The 27,429-nt window shown below is 54.4% G+C and overlaps 1 protein-coding gene across 6 annotated transcripts in view; it reads left to right on the forward strand.

The window, feature by feature from the left end:
* ATP13A3 (ATPase 13A3) overlaps positions 1 to 27,429 on the forward strand; it is a 46,250-nt gene that overhangs the window by 8,652 nt on the left and 10,169 nt on the right. For 5 of the 6 annotated variants that reach the window (XM_083441274.1, XM_083441275.1, XM_083441273.1 and 2 more), the window contains exons 2-26: positions 3,447 to 3,531; positions 5,773 to 5,946; positions 7,003 to 7,188; positions 7,672 to 7,742; positions 7,857 to 7,937; positions 8,577 to 8,646; positions 9,884 to 10,018; positions 11,067 to 11,139; positions 11,940 to 12,071; positions 12,178 to 12,360; positions 13,265 to 13,422; positions 14,722 to 14,910; positions 16,922 to 16,983; positions 18,174 to 18,324; positions 19,258 to 19,374; positions 19,913 to 19,930; positions 20,073 to 20,226; positions 20,312 to 20,432; positions 21,635 to 21,759; positions 22,290 to 22,468; positions 23,263 to 23,376; positions 24,860 to 24,939; positions 26,540 to 26,582; positions 26,684 to 26,793; positions 27,188 to 27,284. In XM_083441274.1, coding sequence (XP_083297400.1) covers positions 3,484 to 3,531; positions 5,773 to 5,946; positions 7,003 to 7,188; positions 7,672 to 7,742; positions 7,857 to 7,937; positions 8,577 to 8,646; positions 9,884 to 10,018; positions 11,067 to 11,139; positions 11,940 to 12,071; positions 12,178 to 12,360; positions 13,265 to 13,422; positions 14,722 to 14,910; positions 16,922 to 16,983; positions 18,174 to 18,324; positions 19,258 to 19,374; positions 19,913 to 19,930; positions 20,073 to 20,226; positions 20,312 to 20,432; positions 21,635 to 21,759; positions 22,290 to 22,468; positions 23,263 to 23,376; positions 24,860 to 24,939; positions 26,540 to 26,582; positions 26,684 to 26,793; positions 27,188 to 27,284 — 2,871 coding nt within the window. In that variant the 5' untranslated portion in view covers positions 3,447 to 3,483. The remainder of the gene's footprint in view (positions 1 to 3,446; positions 3,532 to 5,772; positions 5,947 to 7,002; positions 7,189 to 7,671; positions 7,743 to 7,856; positions 7,938 to 8,576; positions 8,647 to 9,883; positions 10,019 to 11,066; positions 11,140 to 11,939; positions 12,072 to 12,177; positions 12,361 to 13,264; positions 13,423 to 14,721; positions 14,911 to 16,921; positions 16,984 to 18,173; positions 18,325 to 19,257; positions 19,375 to 19,912; positions 19,931 to 20,072; positions 20,227 to 20,311; positions 20,433 to 21,634; positions 21,760 to 22,289; positions 22,469 to 23,262; positions 23,377 to 24,859; positions 24,940 to 26,539; positions 26,583 to 26,683; positions 26,794 to 27,187; positions 27,285 to 27,429) is intronic. The other variant, XM_083441277.1, reaches the window with a different exon arrangement.

Raw genomic sequence — 27,429 nt, forward strand, 5'->3', positions numbered from 1 at the left:
CCCGTGGCCTCCCCTCGACTGTGCTGGAAAAGGAGCAGCTGAGCTGTGGCCGGGTGCAGAATAGTTGGTGGGTGAGCCCTTGGCAGCCGGGAGGGAGTGCGGCTGGTTGGGAGTTTGTGCCCCTCTGGAGGCCTTGCTCTCGTTCTCTTGAAGAACTTCTGAGGGTGGGGATGTTCAAAGAGCTGTGGGCAACTTGGGAACGGAAGCGGAGATGTTCTCCTGCCGGCTCTGTGAGTCCTGCAGATGTTCTCAGTGAGGTTTGCCCAGGAAGGCATCGCTGGGCACGCAAAGATATACCCGGGGATGGAATGGGTTGACTCTGGTGCCCTTCTCTGAGCTGGCTGCAAACTTTGATGTCGCTCTTGATTCTTGAGGTATCTGAAGCCTTTGATTTGCAGAGTGAAGAGAGGGACATTTGCCTTGGCTGGGGAGCGTTTGAGCCCAAAGGGCGGCAACTCACGCATCCTGTGCAGAAAACCCTTTCATATATTGAGGGCAGTCAGCAAGATTTATAGAGCTATTTCATCTGGTGGGGAGAGAGGACCGTGTGACCCTTTGATTCCAGTGCAAATGCCTGCTTACGAGATGACTTCACTCTCAAAAGGCAAAACCCATGTTGACTATAGAACATAGTACACCCTCCCTTTTATAACATCACCTGCAAAGAAACTCTTCACTGTTTGAAGCTAACAGTTAAACACTGGAGGCTTCCTTCATGGGGGCGGCGCCTTGGGCCACTTGAAAACACTCAGCCATAGGTAAGTAAGCGCAGGAAGTCAGCTATTTCCCATGGAGGCATTTTTTGCCGTTTGGATCAGCTTGTGGACGCTGTGCCAGGTTTCATTCTGAAAACTCTTGTCTTTCGCAGGAGAGGAAGTTGTAGCCTAAAATGAAGGTATGGGTGGCCTTAGGCCTGTTCAGCATTTTGTACATATTCTGAGCTTGGTTTTGTGGTGTAGCAGAAAGTGGTCATCCCAGGGATTTCTGTGCACCGATGGTGGCTGGTCTGATATATTCGTAAGATAGAAATTCAGCATGCATTGCGGAAAAACTGTATGAAAGCAACTCTCTCTCTCTCTCTCTCTCTCTCTCTCTCTCTCTCTCCCCCCCCCCCCCGACCCACTTGCAGCTCCAAGTATATGTGGAGCCCAGCTGAGCTCTTGAGATGTTTCCAGAGGGGGGGAGGAGTGAGAACAGGGATTTGGCTGAGTGTCTCTCAGGGCAGTCTCAAGTTCTTCATAACTATTATTTATAAAGCACCTGAGATTAGGAGGCCCTATACAAGAAATTAAAGTATACAAGCAACCCTTGCCTGCAGGTTCCTCATTCCCCTCTGTCTGGGAACAGCTTTCTGCTCTTCTGGAAGTGTTGTGCTGCTTAGCGTTAGCTGATTAGTGATGGGGGTGCATAGTTAAACCCTGGAATTCACTCCCCCAGGACCACCATCTCAGATGGCTGGAAAAATGTTTTGGCAAATGCATGGGGGGCAACTCCCATCTCTTGCGGGGGTGCAATTAGTGCCAGCACCGTCCGTTAAGAGTTTGGGTGTAATCTTCGACACCTCCCTTTCCATGGAGGCGCAGATTGCAGCTATAACAAAGGTGGCATTTTTTCATCTCCGCCAAGCTAAGCAGTTGGCTCCTCACCTCTCTCGCCCTGACCTAGCCACTGTGATTCACGCGACGGTCACCTCCAGACTGGATTATTGTAACTCGCTCTACGTGGGGCTGCCCTTGAGACTGACCCAGAAACTCCAGCGGGTGCAGAATGCCGCGGCAAGACTCCTTATGGGGTCTTCGCTGCGAGATCACATTCATCCGGTACTATACCAGCTGCACTGGCTCCCGGTGGAGTACAGGATCAGGTTTAAGGTGCTGGTTTTAACCTTTAAAGCCCTACACGGCCTAGGACCCTCGTACCTACGGGACCGCCTCTCCTGGTATGCCCCACAGAGAAACCTACGGTCTTCAAATAAAAACATCCTGAAGGTCCTGGGCCTCAGAGAGGTTAGGCTGGCCTCAACTAGAGCCAGGGCTTTCTCGGCTGCGGCTCCAATCTGGTGGAACGCTCTGTCACAAGAGACTAGGGCCCTGCGGGACCTGACATCTTTCCGCAAGGCCTGCAAGACAGAGTTGTTCCACCAGGCCTTTGGTCAGGGCCCAGCCTGACTCCCTCCTCTGGCAACCTGCACAGAATTTTGCTTAACAGTTGCCATTAATTTGATTTTAATTAATTTTTATAATGGACTGTTTTTAGAATGTTGGTTTATTTGATTGTTTGATTATTTAATTGTTGTTAGCCGCCCTGAGCCCAGCTTCGGCTGGGGAGGGCGGGATATAAATAATTTTATTTATTTATTATTATTATTATTATTATTATTATTATTATTATTATTATGGAGCATAAGGCTGACTGAGGCTTCCAGGCCCGGTGGCTGTGCTCTGGCTCCCTAGTCAGGGGCAGAGGGCTCTAGTGCTCAGTTCTGCTTGCAACTTTCGCACACGGTTAGAGCAGGGTGCTGGCCTAGGTGGGCCACGGGCTTGATCCAGCCCCAGGCCTCTTCGGATGCTCTTGCGAAGATTGCTCATGCAGTGGGGATGCAGAGCTATGCAACGTTTATGGACAGACGTGAAAATAATTCAAGAGGTTATAGGAAATGTTTGCCACAGGTGGAAAGATTAACTGAGGTGTTGATGGGGAATTTGCTATGTGAGCTGGAATCCACGGTGACAAGAAACAGGAAAAGTCCTGTGAAACCCTCAGCTGAAGAACTCAGGCATTAAAATGTGGAGAGTCTGGGTTCTGCTGCATTAGCAGGGTGGTCAAGGCATGTCAAGAAGGAACGTGCTGGCCACTCTTGTGTAACAGCTCTGGGTGGGCGGAGAGGAGGAGAGTTTGAGCTGCTTTGCCTCATTGGAAACATCGCTGGCTAATATTTCACCTCTTGGTGTATTTATATATCTATAGACAGATAAAGATATATAGATATATTTGAAGAAATGCTTGTAAGTATCATGAGCAAAGCATTACAAGAACACACAGAATTCAAGGTGTGCTTAGAGTTTCACTCTCAAATTCTGCTGCATCAGTTCTGTTGGGATCTAGCTATAACCCTCCAGTTCTCCTGCCATGGTTTTTCTTCTGGGTGGGGGCTGCAGTTGGCAGCTGACACTTAAGCAAACTTGTGCACAGAGCTTTCCGCAGTGTGTCACACAAGCGCTCCTCCAGGGTCTGGAAAGGGGTTAGTTTGACCTCCGGTTTGCTCGTAAAACTGAATTACCGTGTCGTGAAATGATTCATGTCTGAAAAGTTTGGGAAGCTGTGCTTGGTGTGCGCCCTTTGGTCGGGGGGGGGGCGTCCTTGGAGAAAGTGTTGGCAGTGGCTGCAGGCTCCGCAAATCTTGGTGATATGTTTCTTAAAGGCTTCTTTTCCCCTTTCTTTCTCAGCGCAGGTCCGCTGGTGTCCGATCCCGTCACGCTGAACATGGAGAATGAGGAAAAGCTGGTCAACAAAGGCGAGGAAGATGAGATGGTAATTGGCTTTATGGCTTAGTTGCTTCCTTTTCAAACAGGGAGCGGAGCCTTTCCTTGCTCTCTGGAGTCCTCCTTGTGAGGCTTCTCTGTCTGCAAGTCCAGGAGGATAGAATTGCTTTTCTTCCTTGACTGAGAAGATGCCAGGAGCCCCCTGCACAGAAGACTGGCTGCCAAGCTGTGGTGTAGTGCTTAAGAGCGGTGGACTCGTAGTCTGGTGAACCGGGTTCGCGTCTCCGCTCCTCCACATGCAGCTGCTGGGTGACCTTGGGCCAGTCACACTTCTCTGAAGTCTCTCAGCCTCACTCACCTCACAGAGTGTTTGTTGTGGGGAGGAAGGGAAAGGAGATTGTGAGCTGCTTTGAGACTCCTTAAGGGGAGTGAAAGGCGGGATATCAAGTCCAAACTCTCCTCCTCCTCCTCCTCCTGGTTCCCACCCCCACGGGCTGCTCTTGAGGGTCTGGGGCATGGCGCCCGCAGGGCCTTACCCCTGCCCCTCCCTCCATGGAAAGAAGCCTCTTTTCACCATAGACAACTTTAGCCTGCTTTTGGCGTGTGTGATTTTGGGGGCGGGTGGGGTTACTGGCTGGGGGGGGGGGGAGGTTGTGGCGTGTGTGTGTTTGTTCCCATAAGAGTTTCCCTGGTTTGCAAATGTGCCCACAGATCCCACAGGGTTGTTGACCCCTGGTGTGGGGTCTTCGCAGCAGCTTTGCCCACACAGAAGTACTCCCCCTGCCTCTGTCCTCTCCTGAAGGAGAGTCGCTTTGGTGTTGGGATCTGAAGGATCTGGCCAAGCAGGGAGGAGGGCGATGACAAGGCCAGGGAGGGAACCCAGTCAGATGGGCAGCGTATAAGGAAGATGGTGGTGAGAAATGATGTCTTTAGTGTGGCTGACCAGGAAAGGCTTGGCAATGTCAATCCCGGCTGCGGCAGCTGCAGGAAAGGCAGATTCCACCTCCTGGATCTTCAGGGAAAGGGGCCGGAAATCAGGCTGCCAATGTCATCATGTCGTTGTGCGCATCTGTGGTGTGCCCCCCCCTTGGAGTGCCATTCATTGCGCCTCAAAAAGGAAACTGTGGAGCAGGAAGAGCTTTTGAGCAGGGCAACGGAGAGGGGCTGGAGCAGCTGCTCTAGGAGGAAGCTTACGGCACGTTGGGCTTTGGGGTGTTGAAAGAAGGAAGGGGGGCCTGGCACAAGTTTATAAAATGAAGCCTGGCATGGAGAAAGTGGGCAGGGGGATTCCCAGGCCGCCCTCTGGAGACCCACGGGGGCTTCTGGTCGGCATTAAGGGTTTGCTTTGCCAGGACTGCCCCACCTTTCCCACACCCCCCCTCTGTTGCTGTCGGAGCTCACAGAGCCTCCCTGCAGCTGCTCCGGACAGAGTTCTGGCCCCGATTTCTTTCCATCTTCCTGTGGGCTCCCGCTGCTTCTGTTTCCTCTGCCGTGTGACAGTGGAAAGAAGCCTCTGGCCGCCCTCCAGGTACCTGCCTGCTTGCCTCCCTTCCCTGCCACTCCCCCCCCTGGCAGTTGCGCCCTGTGCCTTTACTGCATGTCTCTCATGTGCAGAAGTCTTTCACTGGCCTGGTGTCACAGCCCTTGGCAGAAAGCTCACCGTCTTCTGACAGTCTGCCCACCTGTGGGTTTCTGGGGTTGAGCGCGCAAGCTGGAGCTTGCGAGTGAGTAGGTGTGTGCTTAGAAATACAGTTGGTGGAGAAATCTTGAGGGCCCTTTGTCCTGGGGAATCAGCAGCACTTGAGCACAAAAGCAAACTCCCTTCTTTTGCCAGAAGCGATTTTTCCAAAATGTTCTCAGTTGCCCCCCAGTAACTCTGCTTTGGAACTCATGCGTAGGCTGGAGAGAACTCACTAGGGACAAGTTCCTGGTCACATTTTGCTGTTGATTTTATCCCCGGCTGTTTTCCCCTCCTCTCACCCTGGGTGCTTTCCCCCCTGTCACTTGGTCAGCAGCCGGACAGGGTGACATGTGTGGCTTCTTTGTCCTGCTCTCCAGTGGCCAGCAAGAGTCTCTTGCAGCAGAGGGTGTCCGTGTGTCTCGCAGTTGCCCTTTCTCCTTGGCCTAGATAGGTGGCTGCCCCTGGGCTCCTGCCGTGAAGCGAGCGACCTCCAGGAACCCCCCTGGTCCTGCCACAGGGAGGGAGAGTGGAGGCGTCCTGAGGCTGCTCTGCCCACGCTGCCAGCTGTGCCATTGCCTTGGTCTGATTGGTTCCCCTTCTTCCTTGCAGAAGATCTACGGCTACACGTTTTGCCGGTGGAAGATGGTCCTGGTGGCCGTGGGGGTGCTGTGCACAGGCGGCTTCCTCCTCCTCCTCCTCTACTGGATGCCTCAGTGGCGGGTGAAGGCCACGTGCAGGAGGACCTCCCTCCGAGGCAGCAAAGTGGTTCTGCTGCGGACAACAGTGAGTGTTTGGCAGGAGAGACGTGGAGGACCAGGCTGGCCGTGGCCTCTGGGCAGGACAGGCTTTTCCCACAAAGCTTTCTTTGCATGGCAGGAGGAGCGTCTGATCCTGAGGGTCATCGCCCTGGTTTCTGCCTCCCCGCCCTGGCTTAAAAACTGGCAGGAACTATTTAATTCTTGTGGAAGCTTCTGAGGGGTCAATCAGGAGTGTTTTGAGCAGCCGCTCTCTAAGCCTGGACCCTCAGTAGCCCCAGTGACCCTGGGCTTTGGACTTCACATGTGATCTGTGCAGAGATTTCCTCAGCTCAGGGACTGGCCACCACCCAGAAATGACCAGTTGCACGTCTGTCCAACTTCGTGCAGTTCTGCAGTCTGGCCAAGCGGTGCCTTTGCGGGCCGTATTCACAGCCTGGAGCTGTTTTTAAAGAATCGCCGGGTGTTATAGAAACACAGAGTGGCCTGGCCCCTCCTTGCAGGCTCAAGAGGAGAGGGGAATGGGGCAGACTTTGCTGGGGGAGATGGGAAGAAAGCAGAAAGTAAATTCTATGCAGAAGCCTGCTAGAGGTGCTAAAAGGCATCTCCTCATTAAATCTCATAAAATCACAGAAATGTAGAGGGGACAGCAAAGGTTGCTCATGCACAGAATGTCTCTCTGCCTTCTGCATGTGTTTGGGACTCTACAGGGTGTGGAGGAAGCTGGAAGCAAGAGGTCTTGCAGACACTTGGAAAGAAAGGCGAGTCCCTGCGTCTGTATCACAGGGCCTTGGTGAACTCTCAGCGTCTGGGGACAGTCGTCTCCTGAAAGTCCCCCCCCCCTTTCCTTAGCCCAGTGGTGTCATCCTGCCCCCCCCCCCTTGAGAGGTGCAGTCTGCCCCCCACTTCTGGGCTGGGGCTCCCTTTACACACATGCCTAGAGTCATGTATAGTTAAGCACCTGCTTCGCAGATATCAAATTGCCAGCGATGTTTGTCAGATCATCCGAAGGTGCAGAAGCTCACTGTCAGACTTTTGTTCTGAAAGCGCTCTCTCTCTCTCTTTCTCTCTCTCTCTCTCTCAGGATGAATTCCAGACATGGTTTTGTGCAAAGGTTCGCATTGTGCTTTCTTTGGGGCCCAATCTGTTGCAGACACCAAAATATGCATCGGAGAAGATGACAAATGGCTGCAGTGGTCATTTGGACATCAACCTGGCTGAAGAGGGCGAAAATGATTTGAACAGATGTTCCCAGGCTCACCTACAGGAGGTAGGAAAGTTGTGGGATCGTCCTCTGCATGGCAGCCGCCAGTGGGCAGCGTTTATCCGTGTGCCTTTGCCTCCGCCTGGTGGTTACTTGGGAATGGCTGCTGTGCACAAAGGCAGCTTGGGGGGAGGTGGTGGGGCTCTGGTGTGTGAGCAGACCCTGAAGAGGCCTCCCCCTTCACCTCCTCTCAGCTGCTCCACCATGTGGGGCTCCGATTGGAATGCCAGCATGCTGCAAGGGGTACCAATGAGCCGGTGCCCCAGGCAGGTTTGTGGCCACAGGAGTGTGAGGACCTCTGATTTGAGAGCCAATGCAGTGGGCATAATTAGATGATTAAGCAATAAAAGTGGCAGTGTGGGGCAGCTGGGACTGCACACATTTTTTTCATTTGACTTTCAAAACTGTCAGCAGCTCAGTTTGCTTTTATGAAGAGTCGCTGTCAAGCCACACACTCTGACGGCCTCCTTGTATTTATGCGTCTTCCAGATCCGTTATTTCACCCACCACAGCGTGAAGTATTTCTGGAATGACGCCGTGCAGAACTTCAGCTCCATAAAGTAAGAGCCACCGGCTGTTTTTCATGTCTCTTTGCCGAAAGGACTTTGGCTGGCGACACCTGTTTGTGTGTGTGCGTGTGCTCATGCTCCGTTTGTATTCTCCCTTTCCTATAGGGGTCTGGATGACTCCACTTCCTGTTCGGCAATCCATAATGAACACAGCGCAGGGCTGACCAAGGGGATGCGAGATTACAGGTACATTCGAACAGAAAAGTTGGGGGGGGGGAAGGTGTACTCTCAGGCAGCCATTTCTTGAAAATTGAGCAGTTACTCTCAGTAGTGGTTTTGTGTATGACAATGCACTGTGTTAAGAGTGGTAGACTCGCAATCTGGTGAACCGGGTTCGCTTCCCTGCTCCTCCCCCTTCAGCTGCTGGGTGACCTTGGGCCAGTCACACTTCTCTGAAGTCTCTCAGCCCCACTCACCTCACAGGGAAAGGAGAATGTTAGCCGCTTTGAGACTCCTTAGGGTAGTGATAAAGCGGGATATCAAATCCAGACTCCTCCTCTTCTTCTTTGAAGCGCAAAAGGGGTGTGTGTGTGGAATCTTTTCAATTAAATCTCTTCCCCTGCCCCCGATGCAAGGCCTGCCCTGCCTTGAGCCCCTGGGCCTGGGGGCCTCCCTGCCTGCCCTTCAGGTGGGGCTGGGGGAGCCATTCTGGGTCGCTGGGTTTTGCAAAACACCAAGCTGCCCTCTCACCATTCTCCCACCAGCTGCCGCTGCGGCTGCCCCCTTCTTAGTAGTTTATAGATTGCTGTTCATGTTAGCAAGCAAAACGCTTCTGTTTTTTTAGAAATATTATTTTTATTTATTTGGCTTCTGTTTTTCATACAGAAAACTATTCTACGGAGTAAATGAAATTGCCGTGAAAGTGCCTTCCGTTTTTAAACTTTTGATTAAGGAGGTAAGAATTGCGTGTGTCTTTGTTTGTGAGAGAGAAGGAGAAGGGGGCTCCCACCTGCTGCTCTGTGGGATCTGGACTGGGGATTAACTGTGCATGAAAGGGTTAAAGGCTATGGAGGGGAAACCTGCCTGGATTTCCCCTCTGGTTCTGGAGACTTGCAAGTGCAGCTCTAGGTTTCACCAGATAGGTTGGAGCAGGTGTGGCAGTTTGTCTGCCTTGGGGGGGGGTCTGTCTGTTTCTGTGCTTTACGTGGGCCCTTTCCTTCTCAACTGGCAAGTGTCACGTCCGCTCTCCGTGAGCCGCAAGCCTCTTAAGGAAAGCCAAGCAGACGGCAAGGCTGCCGTCTTGCCCAGGCCTGACATTACGCCAGGGCATTCAAGTGGCAGATGGTTGTGTGCTGCAGTCGCCAGGCCTTGATGCCACGGAAGACCCAGGGCAGGTGGTGGGGATGGGCAGCGTTGGAGTGGCACCATTTGACCGAGGTGGAAACTCTCTTGGGGGCCCAGCAGGTGGTGCCAGGGTACTTGGCCTCTTGCTTAGACCACTCCTGTGCCCCCTCTGTGGCTTGTGGTCCCCACTTCCCCGCCCTCCACTCCTCCGTTGGGGACACATTTGAAGGGTAGTCAGAGCTCTGCTTGCACAGCAACACTTCTCTTCCTCCTCCTCCTATCCCTGCATGGCCCCCAAATCTGCTCCAGAGGAACCCTCAACCCCCTGGAGCAGATTTTGACGGGGCTGCAGGGGAGTCGAGGGGGAAGTTCCATTGCACAAGCGGAACAGCCGCATTGAATGCAGCCTTTCGATCTTTGCATGCGCGCAGAGGTGTGTGTGAAAGTCAGATCCAGTCAAAATAGCCTGACCCTCAAAAGAGGGTGTTCCTCTTCCAACTTCCTTCTTCGGTTCTGCGTGCTTTTCAAGGGAGAAGCACCACCTGATGGCCAAGGGGAGAGCAAGGGGGCGCAGAGGCTTCTCGGGCGAAGTCCTCAAGGGCACCATTTGCGCCCACTGAGCTGGCCTGCCCTGCCAGGAGAGGAGGGGAGCTCTGAATCCTTGCCATGTGCTCTTCTGGCACACTCTTCACTCCCCTCCCACGCAGACCAGGATGGGTCTGAATTCTAAAAATGTATGCAATGGGAGGCCATGAAATTCTTGACCTTCAGCACCAGAGAGAGGAGGGCGGCTCCTTCGTGCAAAAGGCATAATCCCTTGCTTTGTTTTGTTTTCTCTCTCTCCCCAGGTCCTCAATCCTTTTTACATTTTCCAGCTGTTCAGTGTGATCTTGTGGAGCACAGATGAATATTACTACTATGCAGCAGCCATTGTGATAATGTCTCTGATCTCTGTTGTTAGCTCACTGTATACCATCCGGAAGGTGAGTTCCAGGGCTGTTTTTGAACGCCTGCCTGCTTACCTGTGGCAGGTGAGCTGCTGCCTCGGTGCTCCCCTGGGGCTGGCAAACTTCCGCTTCAGTGGCCTGTTAAGCTTTACTGCTCTTGAGTGCAACTTGACCCCCAACGGGTGGGGCTGTAGTCGGATGTTGACTCTTCTCCTTCCCAGCTGAGGGTGCGGCTCTGGAAACGCTTTGCAGCCTGCAGAGCTGAACCGGCGTAGCTTGAAATCTCCTCACGTGTTGTGACAGCTGCACATGGCAGCTAGCGGAGGGTGGGAGGGGGTCAGAAGGGCAGCCGGGTCTTCTGAAGGATGTGTGACTCTGGTGGTGCAAAGTGCTGGCTGGGGGTCAACTAAGGGGCAGAGGAGGCCTTGCCCAATTCTGCCCAGCCCTCTCACAGGGCGGCATCCAGGAAAATAGATCCGTCAGTGCAAATCCATAGCCGGGCAATACCTCTGTTAGGGCAACCAAAATAGGGTGGGAGCTTTTGAGGGTCCCAGAATGGAGCCGGGGGAAGGGGGAGGGGGAGGCAGGTGCCACTCGATGGCACCCCGGGCCCTGCAAGCCACTCTGTGACATTGGGTTGGCCTAGTGCCGGCAAGGCTGTGGTGAGTGTGTGGCAGAGGCGAGGGGGCTGGAATCTGAGCCAGCGACTCCTGGGGTTCAGTGCCAGGGGGCAGTGCTGACCGGCGGGGGTTCAGGAGGCAAGACCACTTGGAGATGGAGGAAGAGGCTGATCAGGTGGGGGGGGGGGACCGCTGCTTCAGGGGGAGGGGCATTGGCCCCTTCCAGAACAGGCTGAGCTCCTGCAACTTGCTCGGCGTTTCTGCCAGCCACAAATCTCTCTCTTGCCCAGGATAGGCCTCCTGTTTCTTGCTGCTGCTGCCTGCAGGCTGCTTTCTTGCTCCGGGGCTCCTCTTCCTCCACAGTGCTTGTGGGGTGGGGGGCAGTGATGCAGCTGGGAGTCACTGGCCTATTCCCTTAGTGCCCCTTGTGCTGCTGACTCTCGCCCCCCCCCTTCTCTCCCCAGCAATACATGATGCTTCATGACTTGGTAGCTGCTCACAGCGTCATCCGGGTGTCGGTCAGCAGAGCAAACCAAGGTAGGTGGGGGGACGGGACACTGTGCTTATTTGAAAGGGAAAGTGGATCTGCCGCCTTCCTTCTGGGAAGGGGGGGCTTCCTTGGAGGGAGGGGCAAGTTCTCTCCGGACTTCTCTCCCAGGGGACTGTCCTGGCTGGGCCCAGGGGTGGGGTCTGGCCATAGTGGGCCCTCCAGGAAGCACCAGGGGAGTCCAACAGACTGCAGACCCATTTCTCCCTCTATAGGGAAGTTTTTAATGTGTGATGTTTTACCATTTTTTGGAAGCTGCTCAGAGTGGCTGGGGCAACCCAGTAAGGTGGGCGGCAAGTAAGTAAATAAGACTGCAATCAGTGAAGTTTTACTTGCTGGTAATGCATTGAAATGAATAAGCAGGACAAAGCTAGGTCTGTTGATAGCAGGAGGTCTGTTCCGAGTAATACTTCCTTGCTCACCTGCCGGGGTCTCCAGGCAGAAGCTTCGCAGCCCCCCCCCCCCCCTGCAAAGGTGTTTTCAGTCTGCAGCCAACCTCCCACCGTCCTTTCAGACTACGGTCTCTCTCTTGCATGGGCCCCCCTCTCTCTCACTCTCTCTCTCCTGCCCCTTCTCCTAGCTGGGGGGTGTCTTGCACTCCAGCCTTGGATAGCTCTCCCTGTCCCAATCCCTGAGGGATCTCCCGTGGGCCAGAGGTCGCTCTCCTAGCAAGTAGCTCCCTTGGAGAGACGCCAGCCAGCCAGCTATCCTGGGCCCTTGGCTGAGCAGACGAGCAGCCAGAGCAGCTGCCGGGCCAGGATCTCATCCTTTGCTTCTCCCCGGCCTCCAGGCGTGGAGGAGATCCTTTCCACGGAGCTGGTGCCTGGGGACGTCATTGTGGTCCCTCTGAACGGGATGATCATGCCTTGTGACGCGGTGCTCCTCAGCGGGACCTGCATCGTGAACGAGAGCATGCTGACAGGTAACGGGGAGGGCCCGGCGGGGCCCCGATCCGCAGCTGGGACCTGGGTGGTGCTGCTGGGGCTTGGGATCTCCGCCCTGTCAGCTGTGCCCTCGTCTCGTTGAAGGCGAAAGCGTTCCCGTCACAAAGACCAACCTGCCGAACCCGACTGAGGAGCCCAAGGGGGGCCTGGCGGACGAGGTGTACAGTCCCGAGGGGCACCGGAGGCACACCTTGTTCTGCGGCACGACCGTCATCCAGACCCGCTTCTACACCGGGGAGCTGGTCAAGGCCATCGTGGTCAGGACAGGTGAGACAGAGCCTTCTGCGCAGGCAGCAAGTGTGTGTTTCCCCTCCGTCATGTTCCCCTGGGGATCTCCGCAAATATCCTGCACAGCATCTGAAGGAGGCCATCCTGGGCACTGGGCCAAGCTCTTTATTTGATTGATTTTGGGATTTCTCTCTCTCTCTTGCTAAGCTGTGATGGCTCATGACAAGTTGCAGCATCCGACCTAGTCTGGTGCTGGCAGCTTTGTGCAGTGCTGAGGCTCAGGTGTCCCTCTGGCCTCCTCCCTCCTGCCCCTCCGATCCTGCCCTCAGGAGTCTGTGCAAACACCAAAGGCAGCCTTTTATTGGCCCGTGAGCTCAGGGTTGCCTGCCCTGCTGGATCAGGCCCACAGTGGCCCATCTAGACTGTGGCAAGCAGGATCCAAGCCCAAGAGGCCTGTCCCCTCCTGCAACCAGTTGGCAGAAGCATCGCTGCCTCTGACCATTGGGGCTGGCAGCCACCCCTCGCCCTCTCCTCCATGGAAGCTGGCAGCAGGGTCTCCCCAGGGCTTCAGACTTGGAGGTCTCTTCCAGCCCTACTTGCAGGTGCCATTTGGGACCAAACCTGGGACCTTTGGCACGCAGAGCAGGGGCACTGAGCTGTGGCCTGGGGCCTGATCTCTCCAGAGGGCACGTGCTTTCTCCCTCCCTCGCCTCCTCACTCGAAGGGCTCACCTTTGGAAGATCTGCATGTCTCCGTTAATGAAGCCCTTTCTTCTCCGTTGTAGTTCTGAGTCACTTGCTTGTCCTCGAAGGTGGGCTTCTGCTGCCTGCCCAGCCTGCCCAGAGACAGTCATAAACAAAATGCTGCCTTGGCTTGTAGCTGCTGGGACTTGCAGGTTTGCGCTTCCGATCCCGTCTCTGAAAGCCTCCTTGCTTCCTCCTAGGCTTCAGCACTTCTAAAGGGCAGCTGGTCCGCTCCATCTTGTATCCAAAGCCAACGGATTTCAAGCTCTACCGAGATGCCTACATGTTCCTGCTCTGCCTGGTGGGGGTGGCAGGGGTCGGCTTCCTCTACACCATTGTCATCAGCATTCTCCACAAGGTAGGAGGAGTCCCACCCCTTTCATCTCCTTGCCAGGTCCATCACAGGCTGGGGGGGGCGGTTGCTTCAGCCCCCTCCTCCTCCTTCACGGTCTCTAGGCAGAGCCGCATCTGGCCAAACTCCAAGTGAAGCTGTCTGGGGACGTGGCTTGTTCTTTCCCCTTGCCCAGACACAGACGCAACACACCTGCCTGCCGCGTGGTTTTCTTGACCCAATCCGGAAAGCTCTCTGAGGAAATTGCCGACTCACATAGTTCCCAGTTGGTTGATTGTCAGCATAGATTGTCAGCTGTAAGTTTTGCTAGGGCTTCCTTTTGAAATACAGTGGTACCTTGGTTCCCGAACAGAAACCAAACAGCTCCCAAAGGCTGCAAACCCAGAAGTGTTCTGGTTTGTGACCGTTTTTCAGAATCTGAACGTCCGATGCAGCTTCCGCTTGAGGGCAGGAAGCTCCTGCAGCCAATCGGAAGCCACGTCTTGGTTTTTGAATGGTTTCGGGAGTCGAACAGACTCCCGGAATGGATTAAGTTCTAGAACCAAGGTACCACTGTACCAGAAAGCAGTGCTACAGCCCCTGGCCCTCGGATGCCTGCGGTGTGCGCAATGCTTGCTGCAAAACCTGCGTCTCTGGAGCATGGGAAACGGCCTTCTCCCAGGTTTGCATAGCTGCCTGTCTGCTCCGGCAGAGGGTGCTTCCACAGGACCTCTGGCAGAGAGAGGAAGGGGGGGGGGGGGCTTCGTGCCAGCAGCTGCCTGGTTCTGGGACATTCCGCGCTTAAAGGAACGCTCCCCATCCCAGCTCCCAGCTCCCCTCCTTCCCCTGGTACAAGGTCTTGCCTGGGTGAAACTGCTAGATCAGCAGGCTGCAGGTGTCCAAAGGCAACGCAAAAGCGGAAATGCCTCTGGCGAAGGACGTGGGGGCTTCCCATAGCACCTGCTGCAGGAATCTCTCAGCGCAAGCGTTTGAAGGGCTGGCTGAACGGGACCCAGACTGGCCTCTGGCAGCCAGCGGTGAGTGACCCTCTCACTCATGGGTAGGCAAACTGAGGCCCGGGGGCCGGAGCTGGCCCAGTTGCCTCTAAATCTGGCCTGCGGACGGTCCAGGAATCAGTGTGTTTTTACCTGTGTAGAATGCGCCCTTTTATTTAAAATGCATCTCTGGGTTATTTGTGGGACGTGGGAATTCGTTCTCCCCCCCCCCCCCCAAATATAGTGTGGCCCCCCACGAGGTCTGAGGGACAGTGGACGGCCCCCTCTGCTGGCCCCTGCTCTCACTCATCTTCCTCCTCTCCTCCCGCAGGTCTCGGCCGACATCATCATCATTGAGTCTCTGGACATCATCACCATCACGGTGCCGCCCGCTCTTCCTGCCGCCATGACGGCGGGGATCGTTTACGCACAACGGCGGCTGAGGAAGATTGGCATCTTCTGCATCAGTCCTCAGAGGATCAACATTTGCGGCCAGCTGAACCTCGTGTGCTTTGACAAGGTGCAGATCATTTGCCATTTTTCCTTGAGACACTCTGAGCTGAGTTCAGGATGAGGCTTCTGACATCCTCCTGCCACAGACTTCAAGGGGGGGGCTCGTGATGCTCAGTTGTGCGGAATGACGCAGGCAGATGTGTTGTCCTGAGCCGAGGCCAGACCCAGAAGGGCAAAAGTTAGACCCTGGTGTTTTTCTCCTTGCTTAGTGCCCCTCGGGAAGGTTCTGGGCAGGAGATTCATTCAGTAAGATCCCTTAAAAGAAGCAAGTCACAGAGAGAACGCACTTGTCTTGGGCGGGGATTAGAAGAGTTTCTTCAGTTTCGTTGCCCGACAGATGAGAAAATCTTTTAATAAGCATCAGGAGAGTGTTGATAACTTTTTGGGAAGCTTGTGCAGAAAGTAGCCGGGGAATCCTGACGTCACCCAGTGAAGAATTCCTTAGCGCATGTCTTTGGCCAGGGCCCAGATTCCCTCACAGCCTGTATATGCCTGGTTCTGCTGAGGTGGGTGTTCTGTAAAGCTGCTGGGGGGCGGAAAAGGCTGGAATGGGAGGAAGGAAGGAGGAGAAGTTGCTGGTCTCTGGTGGAGAGGCCCTGCAGGCCCGTGACTTCCTCTGGGGTGGCTGCTGTAGGCGACTGGAACCAGCCAATAAGAGCCTGAATAGCTATTGCATGTAGAATGGCAGCGTGGGAAGGGACCCCGAGGGCCATCTAGACTGACCCTCTGCAGCGCAAGCGCTCCTTCCCCGCTGCCTCCGCGTGAGCTTGCCTCGGGGGGGGGGGGGTTGCCACGTATGCAGTCCCTCAGAGTCAGCCCTCCCCTTTCCCTGGGGCCTGCAGGTGTTTGGCTTCCTCCTCTTCCCCTTTAAGCCCAATCCTTCTTCCGCTTGAGCGCGCAGGCGGAGTGGGAGGAGGACGGAGAGACCACAGAGCCGTCTTCCTTTTTGCTGGGGGGAAAGAAGAGCGGAGGGTGAAGTGGCACAGCTCAGAGGGAAAGGTTTTCGGTGCTTTTGTAAAACTCTTTGATGACTCCTCCTCTGAGGCTGCTATAGCCACAAAAGCATGGCTTTATTTTTACTTTTCCTACCCTGCAGGGTCAAAACAAAGCAGGAGCAGCCCGGCCCTCTAATCTCTGAATGCCTTGCTTTTTGCTTCTGAAATTGTTTTTCCTCCAGAGCTGATCACAGACCTCCTTTGATTTAGGAAAAAACAACAAAGCGAGCCGAGGGGCAGGAGATGAGGGAGCCTTGGGAAGCAAATCCTGCAGGGAGCTTGAATTCCTCTGTCTCTTCTTACGCAAGGCTAATTAATTTTAATGAGTTGCACTTGCGTGTTCTGAGGGGCTCAGAGCTGGGCAGGTTGCCTGGGGCAAGTGCGGCGATGTCCAGGGAAGCCTTCCCTTCTGCTCTGCAGAGCCTCTCCCTTCCTCCCGCTGCTGCTTTTAGGGGAGGGAGGGAGGGAGGGGCAGGCCTTGCCAGGCTGACACATTCACTGCCCACCGGTGCCAGGCGGCAAGGCCTTTGCCGCAGTCCTGCTCTTGGCCTTCTGTAGTTGCACAGGGCCAGCATGTGGAATTGCAGCTGCTGCTGCTGTTGGCATAGGGCGATTCCTGGGCATAGATTGTGATCCCTCTAAGCCCAACTTGACTGGGGCAGAGGGGCGTCTGTATGGCTCCCTCCCCTCCGAGGGCAGGGAATGTGTCAGCCTGGCAAGGCCTGCCCTGGCTAGTAGCTTCACAGCCTTGCAGCGGGGCGCGAAAATAATTGAAACGGAGGTGTGAGGAAGGTGAAGTATTTGCGGAAGCTCCCCTCTTCCTTCTCTTTTGGCTTCCCGCTAGGTTAGCACCCAGGGCCAGGGGCTCCCTTCTGGTTCCCAGGTCGGCCTGCTCCCTTTGGGGTCAGTCCTGTGCCTCTCGACGCATTTTGAGACTGCGCTCCCTGGGCTCAGGCCAGTGGCCAAAGACGTTGCTCAGTATCTCTGGCTCTGCTTTTCACGTGTTCCTTCTCCCCTCCACAGACAGGCACCCTCACCGAAGACGGCCTGGATCTCTGGGGAATCCAGAGGGTTGAAAACGCTCGGTAAGCTGCTTCCGTGGAACGTCGCCCGCCTTGGGGGCTTTCTTACTGTTAAAACAGGGCCATCGGGCCAAACCAAAAGGGTCCGCGTGCGCTCTCCTCTTGGCAAGCCCCCAGTTCCTCTCCCAGGCTCCTCATCTGGTCCTGCTCTGCTCTGTCAGGTGCCAGGGCTGCCCATCAGAGGATGCCAGGGGAGCCCCGTGAAATTGTAGGATACAAGGCAGTTTGCAACATGAAAAAACAAAATGAATACACAGAATATGTAATGTAGTAACAAAAAAGCACCCCCCCTGGCCAAAAACCCCCACAATTAAAAAGCCATCGATTATTTAACCAGCGCAAGGCCTGTGAGAAGACAAACATGTTCCCCTTGCTCCGAGGTATGTAGTGAAGGCTGCAGGCAGGCCTCCCTGGGGAGAGCATCTCACAAGTGGGGAGCCAATGCAGAAAAGGCCTCCTCTTGCCACCCCATGGCCCCTTGCATCTAAACCAGTTGTGCCCATAGGGGGTGACAGTACTTCCTGGGGTGGGATTCCCTAGGGGGTGCTAAGCGGCAAGGGGGCAGCTGGAGGTGTAAATTACTCTCAGACCTTGAAAAGCTGGTAACCCTAGATCAAGTTCATCAGTTTTGCTGACTTGAGTGAACTGTATAGCTTTAGATGGCTTTTGAATAAATGTGCAATTAATTGTTACTGTTGCAAATTTTAGAGTGTTCATCTCTTCCTTAGTGGGAATAATGCTTTTTATTGGGTAGGGGGCACTGTAGATGAGTCTGTGGAACGGAGGGTGTGGCGGCCCCAGAAATCTCAGCAACCAAACTCCTCTGTAATGCTTGCGTTATCAGTTGCTGGAAGCTGGAGGAGGGGGGGGGCGCTGCTCCTGTGCTAAATCCTTCCTGTGGTTTTCCCTGGGGGGCTTCTGTCTGGCCCCTGAGAGAGCAGGATGCCAGAGAATGTGGGCCTCCTTTGCCTGATCCTGCAGGCTCTTCTGGTGGTCTCAAGTTCAGCTGGTGCCCTCGCAAAGCTCTGTGTTGGTTCCAGATAGAATTTATCCAGCTTTTTTGCTGAGTGGAATTTGGCTTTTCTATCGGTCTAGTCTGGAGGCCTAGGGAGGGAATCGGACCTTCCCAGAACCAGCTCACCTGGCTTGTGAATGACGCTGTCTTCCCAATCTTCTTCTTTTTCGGCATCTAGTTTCCTCTTGCCAGAGCAAAGCGCTTGCAGCGAGAGCCTCGTCAAGTCGCCTTTCATTGCCTGCATGGCAACCTGTCACTCCTTGACCAAAATCGATGGGGTCCTTTCAGGAGATCCGCTTGACTTGAAGATGTTTGAAGCCACTGGATGGGTGAGAAGCTGGCAGTGCTCCTTTTGCCTGCAGTTGGGTTTGGGGTTTCAGACTCCGCAGGTGCAAATGAGGCATGGGTTTCAAGTGTATGTGACGCATCAAGAGGTCTATGGCTAAGGGGCAAGATGCAAGTAAAATGAATAAATATGCAGCCAGTTCTCCTTGCGGTCCACTTCTTGGGATGCCCGAAGCTTTGCAAGGCAGCTGGGCCACCTGAGCAGTTGATTCCACTCCTGAAAGGTCATAGGGTGGGATTCATCTTAAGGAAGTGGACTCCCACACCTACCTTGGGGGGGGGGGCGGTCAGGAGAACCCGCAGAGGAGCACACAGTGGGAGGAAGTGGTGGGTTGTTCCATCTGGCAAGAGGAAAGGGGAATTCCATTCCACCTTTAGTTGCAGACATGGAACTGTTGCATGTCACAGCTGATATAGTGTGCCCTGGCTGTGAAGCCTGGGTCACTGATTTACGTTGGAGCAGAGGCTGATGGGTCTTCGCAGCAGGACAGCTGGAAGGAGACGACCCGGCTGGGGCTAGCCAACTGGCCTTGCAACCCTCTGCATGCCGACACTTTCTTCATGCAGCACAGAGTTAGGCTGTGGAACTCCCTACCACAGGAGGGAATGCTGCCACCAACTGGGGATGGCTTTAGAAGAGGACTGGACCATGACACGGAGGAAGGGGATTCCTGGATGGCTCTGCTCTGCCTCCATGGTGCTTCTGAATCCCGGTTGCTGAAACCCCTGCAGGGGGAGAGAGATGCTCTTGGGCTTGGCCCACTGCTTGCAGGTTTCCCACAAGAGGCACCTGCTGGGCCAGAACAGGATGCTGGGCGGGAGCCCCCCCCCCCTTTGGCCTGATCGACAGGGCTCCTCTCTTGCGCTCCTCACAGTTGGAAGAGGGCATCTCTCACATGGGCGTTTCCTTCCTTCAGATTCTCGAAGAAGCGACGGAGGAGGAAACCGCCCTCCACAACCGCATCATGCCCACCGTGGTCCAGCCACCCAAGCAGCTTCTTCCCGACCCAAAGCCGGCAGCCGACAAGGAAATGGTAGTTCTGCGCAGAGCTTTCCCCCACCTCTCCCCCTCCTCCCACAAAGCGGGGCTGGAGCCAAGAGGCCTTCCTGGGCCAGGGAGCTGCAGTCGCCCAGCAGACCTGTGGCCTCTTGCCACACGGCTGACCAGTCCAGTTGTGGGGGGCGTTATCGGGGGGAGGGGGTGTGTGTCCCCTGGGCCTTTCCCTATAGATGTCTCTCAGAGGAACCCGATGGTTGGAAGATGGGGGGGGGGGCTGGGAAAATGCTGGCTGGGCAGTAGGGCAGCTGATAGGAAGCTGCTTTGAGCGTCCAACGCTGGAGAAGCTGAGCTGCCTTCTCATTCTTCTGGAAAGCAGTTGGCGCCTTGTTTAGGGAAGCTTTTAATGTTTAATCGGTTATTGTATTTTAGTGTTTTGTTGGAAGCTGCCCAGAGTGGCTGGGGAAACCCAGCCAGATGGGCGGGGTCAAAATAATACATTATTATTATTATTATTACTGCAGATAGTAATGATTTTATTTTTTCTCTTCCCTCTCCTCCCACCCCCTTTGCAGGAGCTCTTTGAACTTTCGGTGAGTGTTCTCTCTCCCTCTCTCTCTCTCTCTCTCTCTCTCTCTCTCTCTCTCTCTGCTTCCCTTTTTGCCCCCTTCCCTTCCTCTCCCCCCTTGTGCCTCTGAGCAGGCCCTGACTCCCCCCTTCCTCTCGCTCGGTTAGGCCAGTTACGAGATTGGCATCGTGCGGCAGTTTCCCTTTTCCTCCGCTTTGCAACGGATGTGTGTGGTGGCCAGAGCCCTCGGGCAGAAGAGGATGGATGCCTACGCCAAAGGGGCTCCGGAGGTGGTTGCCGGACTGTGCAAGCAAGAGACAGGTAAAGGGAGAGAGGGCTCCTCTCCCCCCCAACCTTCACTTGAAAGGTGCTTCTTCTGATCCCTTTCCTTCCATTCCCCTTCCAGTGCCCGTGGATTTCGAGAGGGTGTTGGAAGAGTACACCAGGCAGGGCTTCCGTGTCATCGCCCTTGCTCACAGGAGGCTGGAATCCAAACTGACCTGGCACAAAGTCCAGAATGTTGCCCGGTAAGTTGGCATCCCAGAGCAACCCAGTCCCGCCTGGCAGGAGCGCTGGGAGTGAGCGGGGGGGGGGGGGGCAGGTTCCCATTTGAAGCTGTGTGACTCCCTAGCCCTGCGGTGGGTCACAGGCGGCCTCTTCACTCTTCCTTTGGGCTCGTGGCCCTGGTCCCTCCAGGCTTGGCCCTCCTTCCCCTTTACACCTTCCCAAGCACCTCGTGGGCAGCCTCTGATCCCTGAGATTTCGCTTTTAAGCAAAAAGCCACCAACAGAGCTGCTTCCTACCAATTTGTCCAGTTAATTCAGTTTTTGAAAGACGCCCAAGCTAGTGTTGAGTGATTTGTGCCTTTTGCAAGGAAGTTTTTCTTGAACCTCCTTGCGGCTCCCATGGCCCATGGGGTTGCTTTTGTCAAGAGCCATCACAAGGCTCGCCTCAGGCATTGGCGGGCAGCACTGCTTTGCATAACACCCTGCTTGTGGGATTCGCACCCACGGCCCATCCGCTTCTAGGCCAGGTTCAAGGTTTTGGGGTTTAAGACGCACGTCCCTGCGCAGGTTCCTTAAGGGACCTCCTTTTCCCTCGGCCATCAGGTCCCATGGGGGAAGGTCTGACCTTGAAAGGCCTAACGTGGCAGAGTCCCACTTTGCAGTAGCTGGGAGGGGGGCTTTCCGATGCACATGCCCCTGGTCTGTGGAACCCTCTCCAGAAACAATGGGAGACACGTTTGTTCTGTCCACCTTGTCTAGCTCAATGAAAAGGTCTCTGCCATTTTTGTATTGTTGCTGAGTCCTTAGGGTGGTAGTACTACTTTTTAAACCGCCTTTTGAAATCTTATGATATACTTGTAGATCACAATGAGATGCATGTAAAAGGGAATTCTATAATAATAATAATAATAATAATAATAATAATAGTAGTAGTAGTAGTAGTAGTAGTAGTAGTAGTAACAGGTCTTTACTGCCTTTTCACCCAGTTTGGACAGAGCCTTTGGAGCTGTTTTTGCTGCCATGAATAATATGTTGGCATTTGCAAATTGTCCCCCAAGTGACTTTTTCTTTGCAGTGCATCAGTTTTCCTAATGGTGTTTGTCTTCTTTCTTTCTTTCTTTCTTTCTTTCTTTCTTTCTTTCTTTCTTTCTTTCTCTCTCTCTCTCTCTCTCTCTCTCTCTCTCTCTCTCTCTCTCTCCCCCCCCCCCCCCGTTTTGCTGCAGAGATGCCATTGAGGGCAACATGGATTTCCTGGGTTTAATTGTCATGCAGAATAAGCTCAAGCAAGAAACCCCAGCTGTGCTTGAAGTTCTGCACAAAGCCAATATCCGCACAGTCATGGTGACAGGTTGGTGAGCTGCTGTTATGAAGCCATTTTGGGCTGCCAGGGCCTCAGCCAGGCCAGGGGCTCTGCGTTGTTCTTGTTGTTGATGATGTTGTTGCTGCTGGAGTTTCTATCCCAGCGCAGCCCCCTGCAGCCGAGCTCTCTGGGTGGCCCCCTCCCCGCGCCAGACTCAGAGCCCCTCCGCCCTCCTCCCCAAGCCTCTCCATCTTGAGCAGGGCGGTGTCCTCCCAAAGGGAGGAGTTGCACTGAGATGAATGGAGCAACCTTTTGAAGAGCAGAGGTTGGGCAGCCATCTGTCAGCGGTTCCTTTCCTGTGGTCCCTGCATTGCGGCGGGTTGGGCTAGATGACCCCCAGGTCCCTTTCAACTTTGCAATTTTGTGATCCTTCAAGATTGCAAACGGAAACGAGGAAACAGCTGATCCAGAAGGGGGGGGGAGGGATGGCAGAGCGTAAAGAATTAGAAGGGCGAGGAGGGGCTGGCCAGGAGGGGAAACCGAGGCCCAGCAAAGCATGCCGTGCTTTTTCTCCGCAGGTGACAACATGCTGACGGCCATCTCTGTGGCCAGGGACTGTGGGATGATTCTACCTCAAGAAAAGGTGATCATTGCTGAAGCCCTGCCCCCCAAGGACGGCCAGACCGCCAGGATCAACTGGCATTATGCAGATGCCCTCGCCAAAGGCACTGATTCCCCACCAGCCATTAACTCAGAGGTAACGGCAGAGATCTGTCAGTCACGGGGGGGGGGGGGGGGCAGGAGCTCTTTCTCCCACCCAACCCATCTTGTGGTTGCTTGGAGCCCAGAGGTATTTATTCATTCATTGATTCCACAACATTTAAACACAGCATGATTGTAAAAAGAACTCAAAGCAGTTTACAAAAAACAGACAGACAAAAAGATCAAGGAAAAATGCAGCGGTACTTTAAAATGTACAAAAAATTAAAATATTGAAACAAGATGAAAATGTGATCAGCTTTCTAAGTATATCTGGGTAGGCTTGCCTAAGCAAGGATGTTTTTAGTCCAGTGAAGGCGTCTGCCTGAGGTCCAAAGTGTAGGAGCTGCCAGACTAAATGATAGGTTTCTTGCAAGTGCAAACTACCGGTAAGTCTAAAGTGCCCCGGTAGAGCTGCCAGGTCTGTGGGTCAGGCGGCTCGAGGGGCGCATGTGGGGTCAGGCCATCTCATAGGTGAACTGGTCCCAAGTTGTGAAGGGCCTTCTATGCTACTTGTAATGCCGTGAACTTGGCCCGGTAGCAAAGGGGCAGCCAGTGCCGATCTCTGAGCCCAGGGGTTCTCTGCAGACAAGGCCTCCCTCCTGACAGCAGTGGTTCTGCAGCATTCAGCATGGACGGCAGCATGGAAGATGAAGGCCTGTTTTAAGACGGCCCCCGGCCCTTGCAGCTTCTCCTTTTCCAAAGGTGTTCCTCGTAGCATTGCTTAACTGTTTGCCAGAGGAAATGGCAAGGTGAGCCTGCGAGCTGATGACCCTTGCTGTTTTGTCGCAGGATATCCCCGTCAAATTGCCCCCCGAGGACCCCCACGTGACCAAGTACCACTTTGCGATGAACGGGAAGTCCTTTGCTGTCATCCAGGAGCATTTCCAGGACCTCGTCCCAAAGGTCTGTATCTGGAGCAGCTCTGGGGGTGCCCAGAGTCGGGGGCAAAACTCCCATCGCCGGGAGATGAGCCGGAGGGGAATCATGAAACGTCTCTTCTAACTTCCCATTTCACTCTGTCACGGTGCAACCAGAGGGGGCATTTCCCCTGCTCCCCCCACTTTTCTGATGTCTCAAATAGAAAGAAACAGATGAGATGATGACTTTTGCAGAAGAACACTTAATATTCTGTTTCCTTCCAGGATGAGCAGGAGCTTTTGAGAGCTCTGTGCTGCTGTTTCTGCCAATTGCAGCGTCGCGTGAACCTCAGTATTGCTCTGACAGCCTTTTTGGCTGTGTAACCAGAGCTGAATGCTAACTAAGTTCCTGTTTCCTAACTAAAAGGCAAAGTTTAAGTTTGGGAGCTGCTAAGAATAGCCTAACCATGCTGCATAAAAAAACCTGAAGTTCCCATGTCTCCACCATGCGTCCCCGTGTATTGGGTGTGTGGAAGGCAGGCTTATCACCTTCAGGAAGCTTCCAGGCGAAGTGGGTGCATCACAACAACACACTTGCCAGGCCTCCTGTGTGGCTTGCCGCTGAATAGCCGTGTTGACCAGTAACACTGATAGCCACCTCCCACCCCCAGTTTGTCTCACTCTTTAAAAAGCCAGCAGCGAAGCCGCCAGCTGGCCTGTGGCAGCAGCATCTGCAAGTCCAGGATGCATTTTGCTTGTAGGAAATTCCTCTTCTCCCTCCTGAGTCTCCTGCCAGCCCCATTGCATTGGCCAGCCCAGAGCTCCTCGTTCATTCATTTATTTCTGCCCCACCTTTTCCCCCAAGAAGGAAATAATAATAATAATAATAATAATAATAATAATAATAATAATAATAATAATAATAAGCCACCTTGAGCTCCTTGGAAAATGGGTGGGGTAGAAATGAAAGAAATAATAATAATAATTTTACTATTTATATGCTGCCCACTCTGGGAGGTTCCCAACAAAATATTTAAAAACACAATAAAACATCAAACATTAAAAACTTCCCTATACAGGACTGCCTTCAGAAATTGTAACAATTATTTTATTATTTATATGGCACATGCTCTTCCTCCCCCCAAACAAAAATTAACAGAACAACCCTGTGAGGTGGGCTAGGTTGAGAGGCCGTGGCTGGTCCCCAAGGTGGCCCAGTGAGCTTCACGGCCGAGGGGGGATGTGAACCCTGGTCTCCCAGCAGGTCCTAGCCTGACCCTCCAGCCTCTACACCCCACAGAGACTCTCTTTCCCTAAACGAAAATGCCTTAGTCTTTCCTCCCTGGGATAGTTTTGGTTCTCCTTCTCTGCACTTTCCTTTGGAGGCACCAGGGAGGTGCCCCGTAGTTCGAGAAGCATTGCGGGAGTTTCCCAGAGTGTGAAATGCGTCCCTGCCCTCGAAATGCTTGATCTGTGCCCCCCCCCCATTTTAATTACGTTGCTGAGAGCCCCCCTCCCCTGTTTTTCAGCTTGTGTTGCATGGCACAGTGTTTGCCCGCATGGCCCCGGACCAGAAAACTCAGCTGGTGGAGGCTTTGCAAAACGTAGAGTAAGTATCCCTCTAATTTTGACGCTGCTGCCGCTGCTGCTTTGACCCGACTCTTCAGGCAGCCCCAAAGCCTCTTAAAACGCTGAAGCCGCAGTTCTCTGGTTTAAAGGTGAGGGCGGCCCTTCAGGGAGAACCACGCACTGAGTTAGGGGTGTTGCCCCTGCCCTCTGGGCCAGGGAGGCAGGAGCCGGTCTCCAGAGGTCAGCCCAGGCCACACCCCTGACCTCTTCCCAATTGGGGATCAAGCTTCAGCCTGCTTGGGGGCCGGTTGGACAGTCTTCTTGGCACCAAAGGGCCACTTTTTAAGAATCTGCCTCTGCCCTTCTCCACAGTGCCTGCCCCCTGAGTTGTTGGGTCCTGTCTCTGGGGGGTGGGGGGAGACAAGCTGGAGCTGCTCTCCCCTGGACAAGCGCAATGCGAAGAAGAGGGCCGTGGGTCTTTCTCGAGTCAGAAGGGTCAGGCAGAACACCTTGCCCACCACCAGCACGTGGTGCTTGGTGCCATGCAGAGCTCTCTGGCGCCCTCTGATGAGCACAGCCCTCCCTTGGGGAAAATGCATCCAAGTTTCACTTTCTTACTGAATGAGTCATTACCCAAACTGTAAGATGACCTTTTTGTGAACTGGAACTTGCTGTGGAACTGATGTCAGAAGCCCATTTCAGCTCAACTCCTTAAGAGCGTAGTGAGAGCCTCCAGACACCATTGAGATTGGCAGCCATCGCTGCCTCCGGGGGAAGTGAGTTCCGTAGTTGAAGTCTGTGCTGTGTTCTGAATCCTCCAGCATTCGGCTTCATTGGACAGAAGGAGAAAACTTGTCTGTATCCACTTTCTCGATGCCATGCATAATGTGATACTTTTGGCCCCCTCAAACACTGTAAAGGCTCCTTGCTGTGAAGAGGGGGGTCTGGGGGCCTTGCGTGTTGCAGAGAAGGCTTGTCGCTCTGGCAGTGGCTGTGCCAAGCAGCCGTGCCCCCCTTGCCTGGCTCTGTGGGAGTCTGGAGCAGGACTGCCAGCGTGGAGGCCTCTCTCTCTCGCTCCAGGGGGCACCGGCGCTCTTCCTCTTCACCATCTCTGGCTGCCCGGCTGCCCCTCACCCAACGATGCCAGGCAGCCCTGCTTCTTCATCACAGCCAACAGCGGTGATTTGGGCAGCAGCTTCTCGTCTGCTTTCTTGCATGTAAATGTGATTTTAAAAGGCGCTTCTCTGGATGTGCCCTGTTCTGAGGCCCTGGAACCATCATTGCTGCAGCTCAGGATTCCCAAGCCCCGGTCCTGGTCCCCAGCCCAGATGCCCAGACACCAGGCAGCAGAAGCGGGCTCGCGGGGGGGGGCTTGCCTTGGGCCAAAATGCCTCTGGATCCTGGCTCTCCCCTGCTTCTTCACACAATGCATGGTGAAACTATGGAACTCCCTCCCACCGGAGGATGAGGCAGATTCCTGGAGAGGGCTACCAGCGGCCCCTAGCCAGGAAGCCAGCGAGGGGAGAGTTGCTCCTGCTTGCGGGTTTCCCATTGAGGCCCTTGTGAGGACGGGGGGCTGCCCTGGGCTGGCGCAGCAGATTCCTCTTGCCTTCTCATGCTCTCCCTCTCTGCTCTTGCAGTTACTACGTGGGCATGTGTGGCGACGGGGCAAACGACTGCGGGGTGAGTAGCCTCTTCCGTTTCCACACGGTTCTCATCCGCGGCTCATTCGCTGCACCAGGAGAATTAACCCTTTCCTTTCTGCTCCGTTTGCAACTGGGCAGGCACTGAAGAGGGCGCACGGTGGCATTTCCCTCTCGGAGCTGGAGGCCTCTGTGGCGTCTCCCTTCACCTCCCGGACGCCCAGCATCTCCTGCGTGCCAAGCCTGATCAGGTAAGGGCCGCTTGGAGGGTCTTTCAAGAAGAGGGCCTGGTGGAGGAAGTCCTTTCCCTTTGGGGAGGGATGCCAGGTCAGGGTGCTGCGTAGCCTCTCGCCAGCCTGAAGGGCGGCAGCAGCAGCAACCGAAGCCCAGCACAGAATAGCCATGGGTGGTCCTGTGTCCAGTTCTGGGCACCTCCATTTAAGAAGAATATCAGTGCAGCTAAAGGATCCTTGGCAGGTGGCTATCCAGCTTCTCTTTAGAAACCTCCAGAGAAGGAGAGTCCAGCCTTTCCAGGGAGTCCATTCCCCTGCCCACCAGGAAGCTCTTCCTAAGCTCTTACCTGGCCTCAGGTATGCAGTTCTTGACTCACCTGGATTTACCATGTGGATTTCTTTGTCTTCACAGGGAAGGCCGGGCTGCTTTAATAACCTCCTTCTGTGTGTTCAAATTCATGGCTTTGTACAGTATTATCCAGTACGTCAGTGTCACCCTGCTGTATTCTGTGAGTATTTGAGTTCCCCCCCCCCCCCGCCATGGTGGGGCTTCACAACATTGAGTGTGTATGTGAAGCTCTTCTTCTCTCCCTTTGATTGGCTCTGAGGCACGAGCTCCCACTCCCTTCCCTCCTCCACTCTCACCTGATAGGC

The sequence above is a fragment of the Podarcis tiliguerta genome (assembly GCF_965153285.1).
Source record: "Podarcis tiliguerta genome assembly, chromosome: 5".
NCBI classification, from domain to species: Eukaryota; Metazoa; Chordata; class Lepidosauria; order Squamata; family Lacertidae; genus Podarcis; species Podarcis tiliguerta.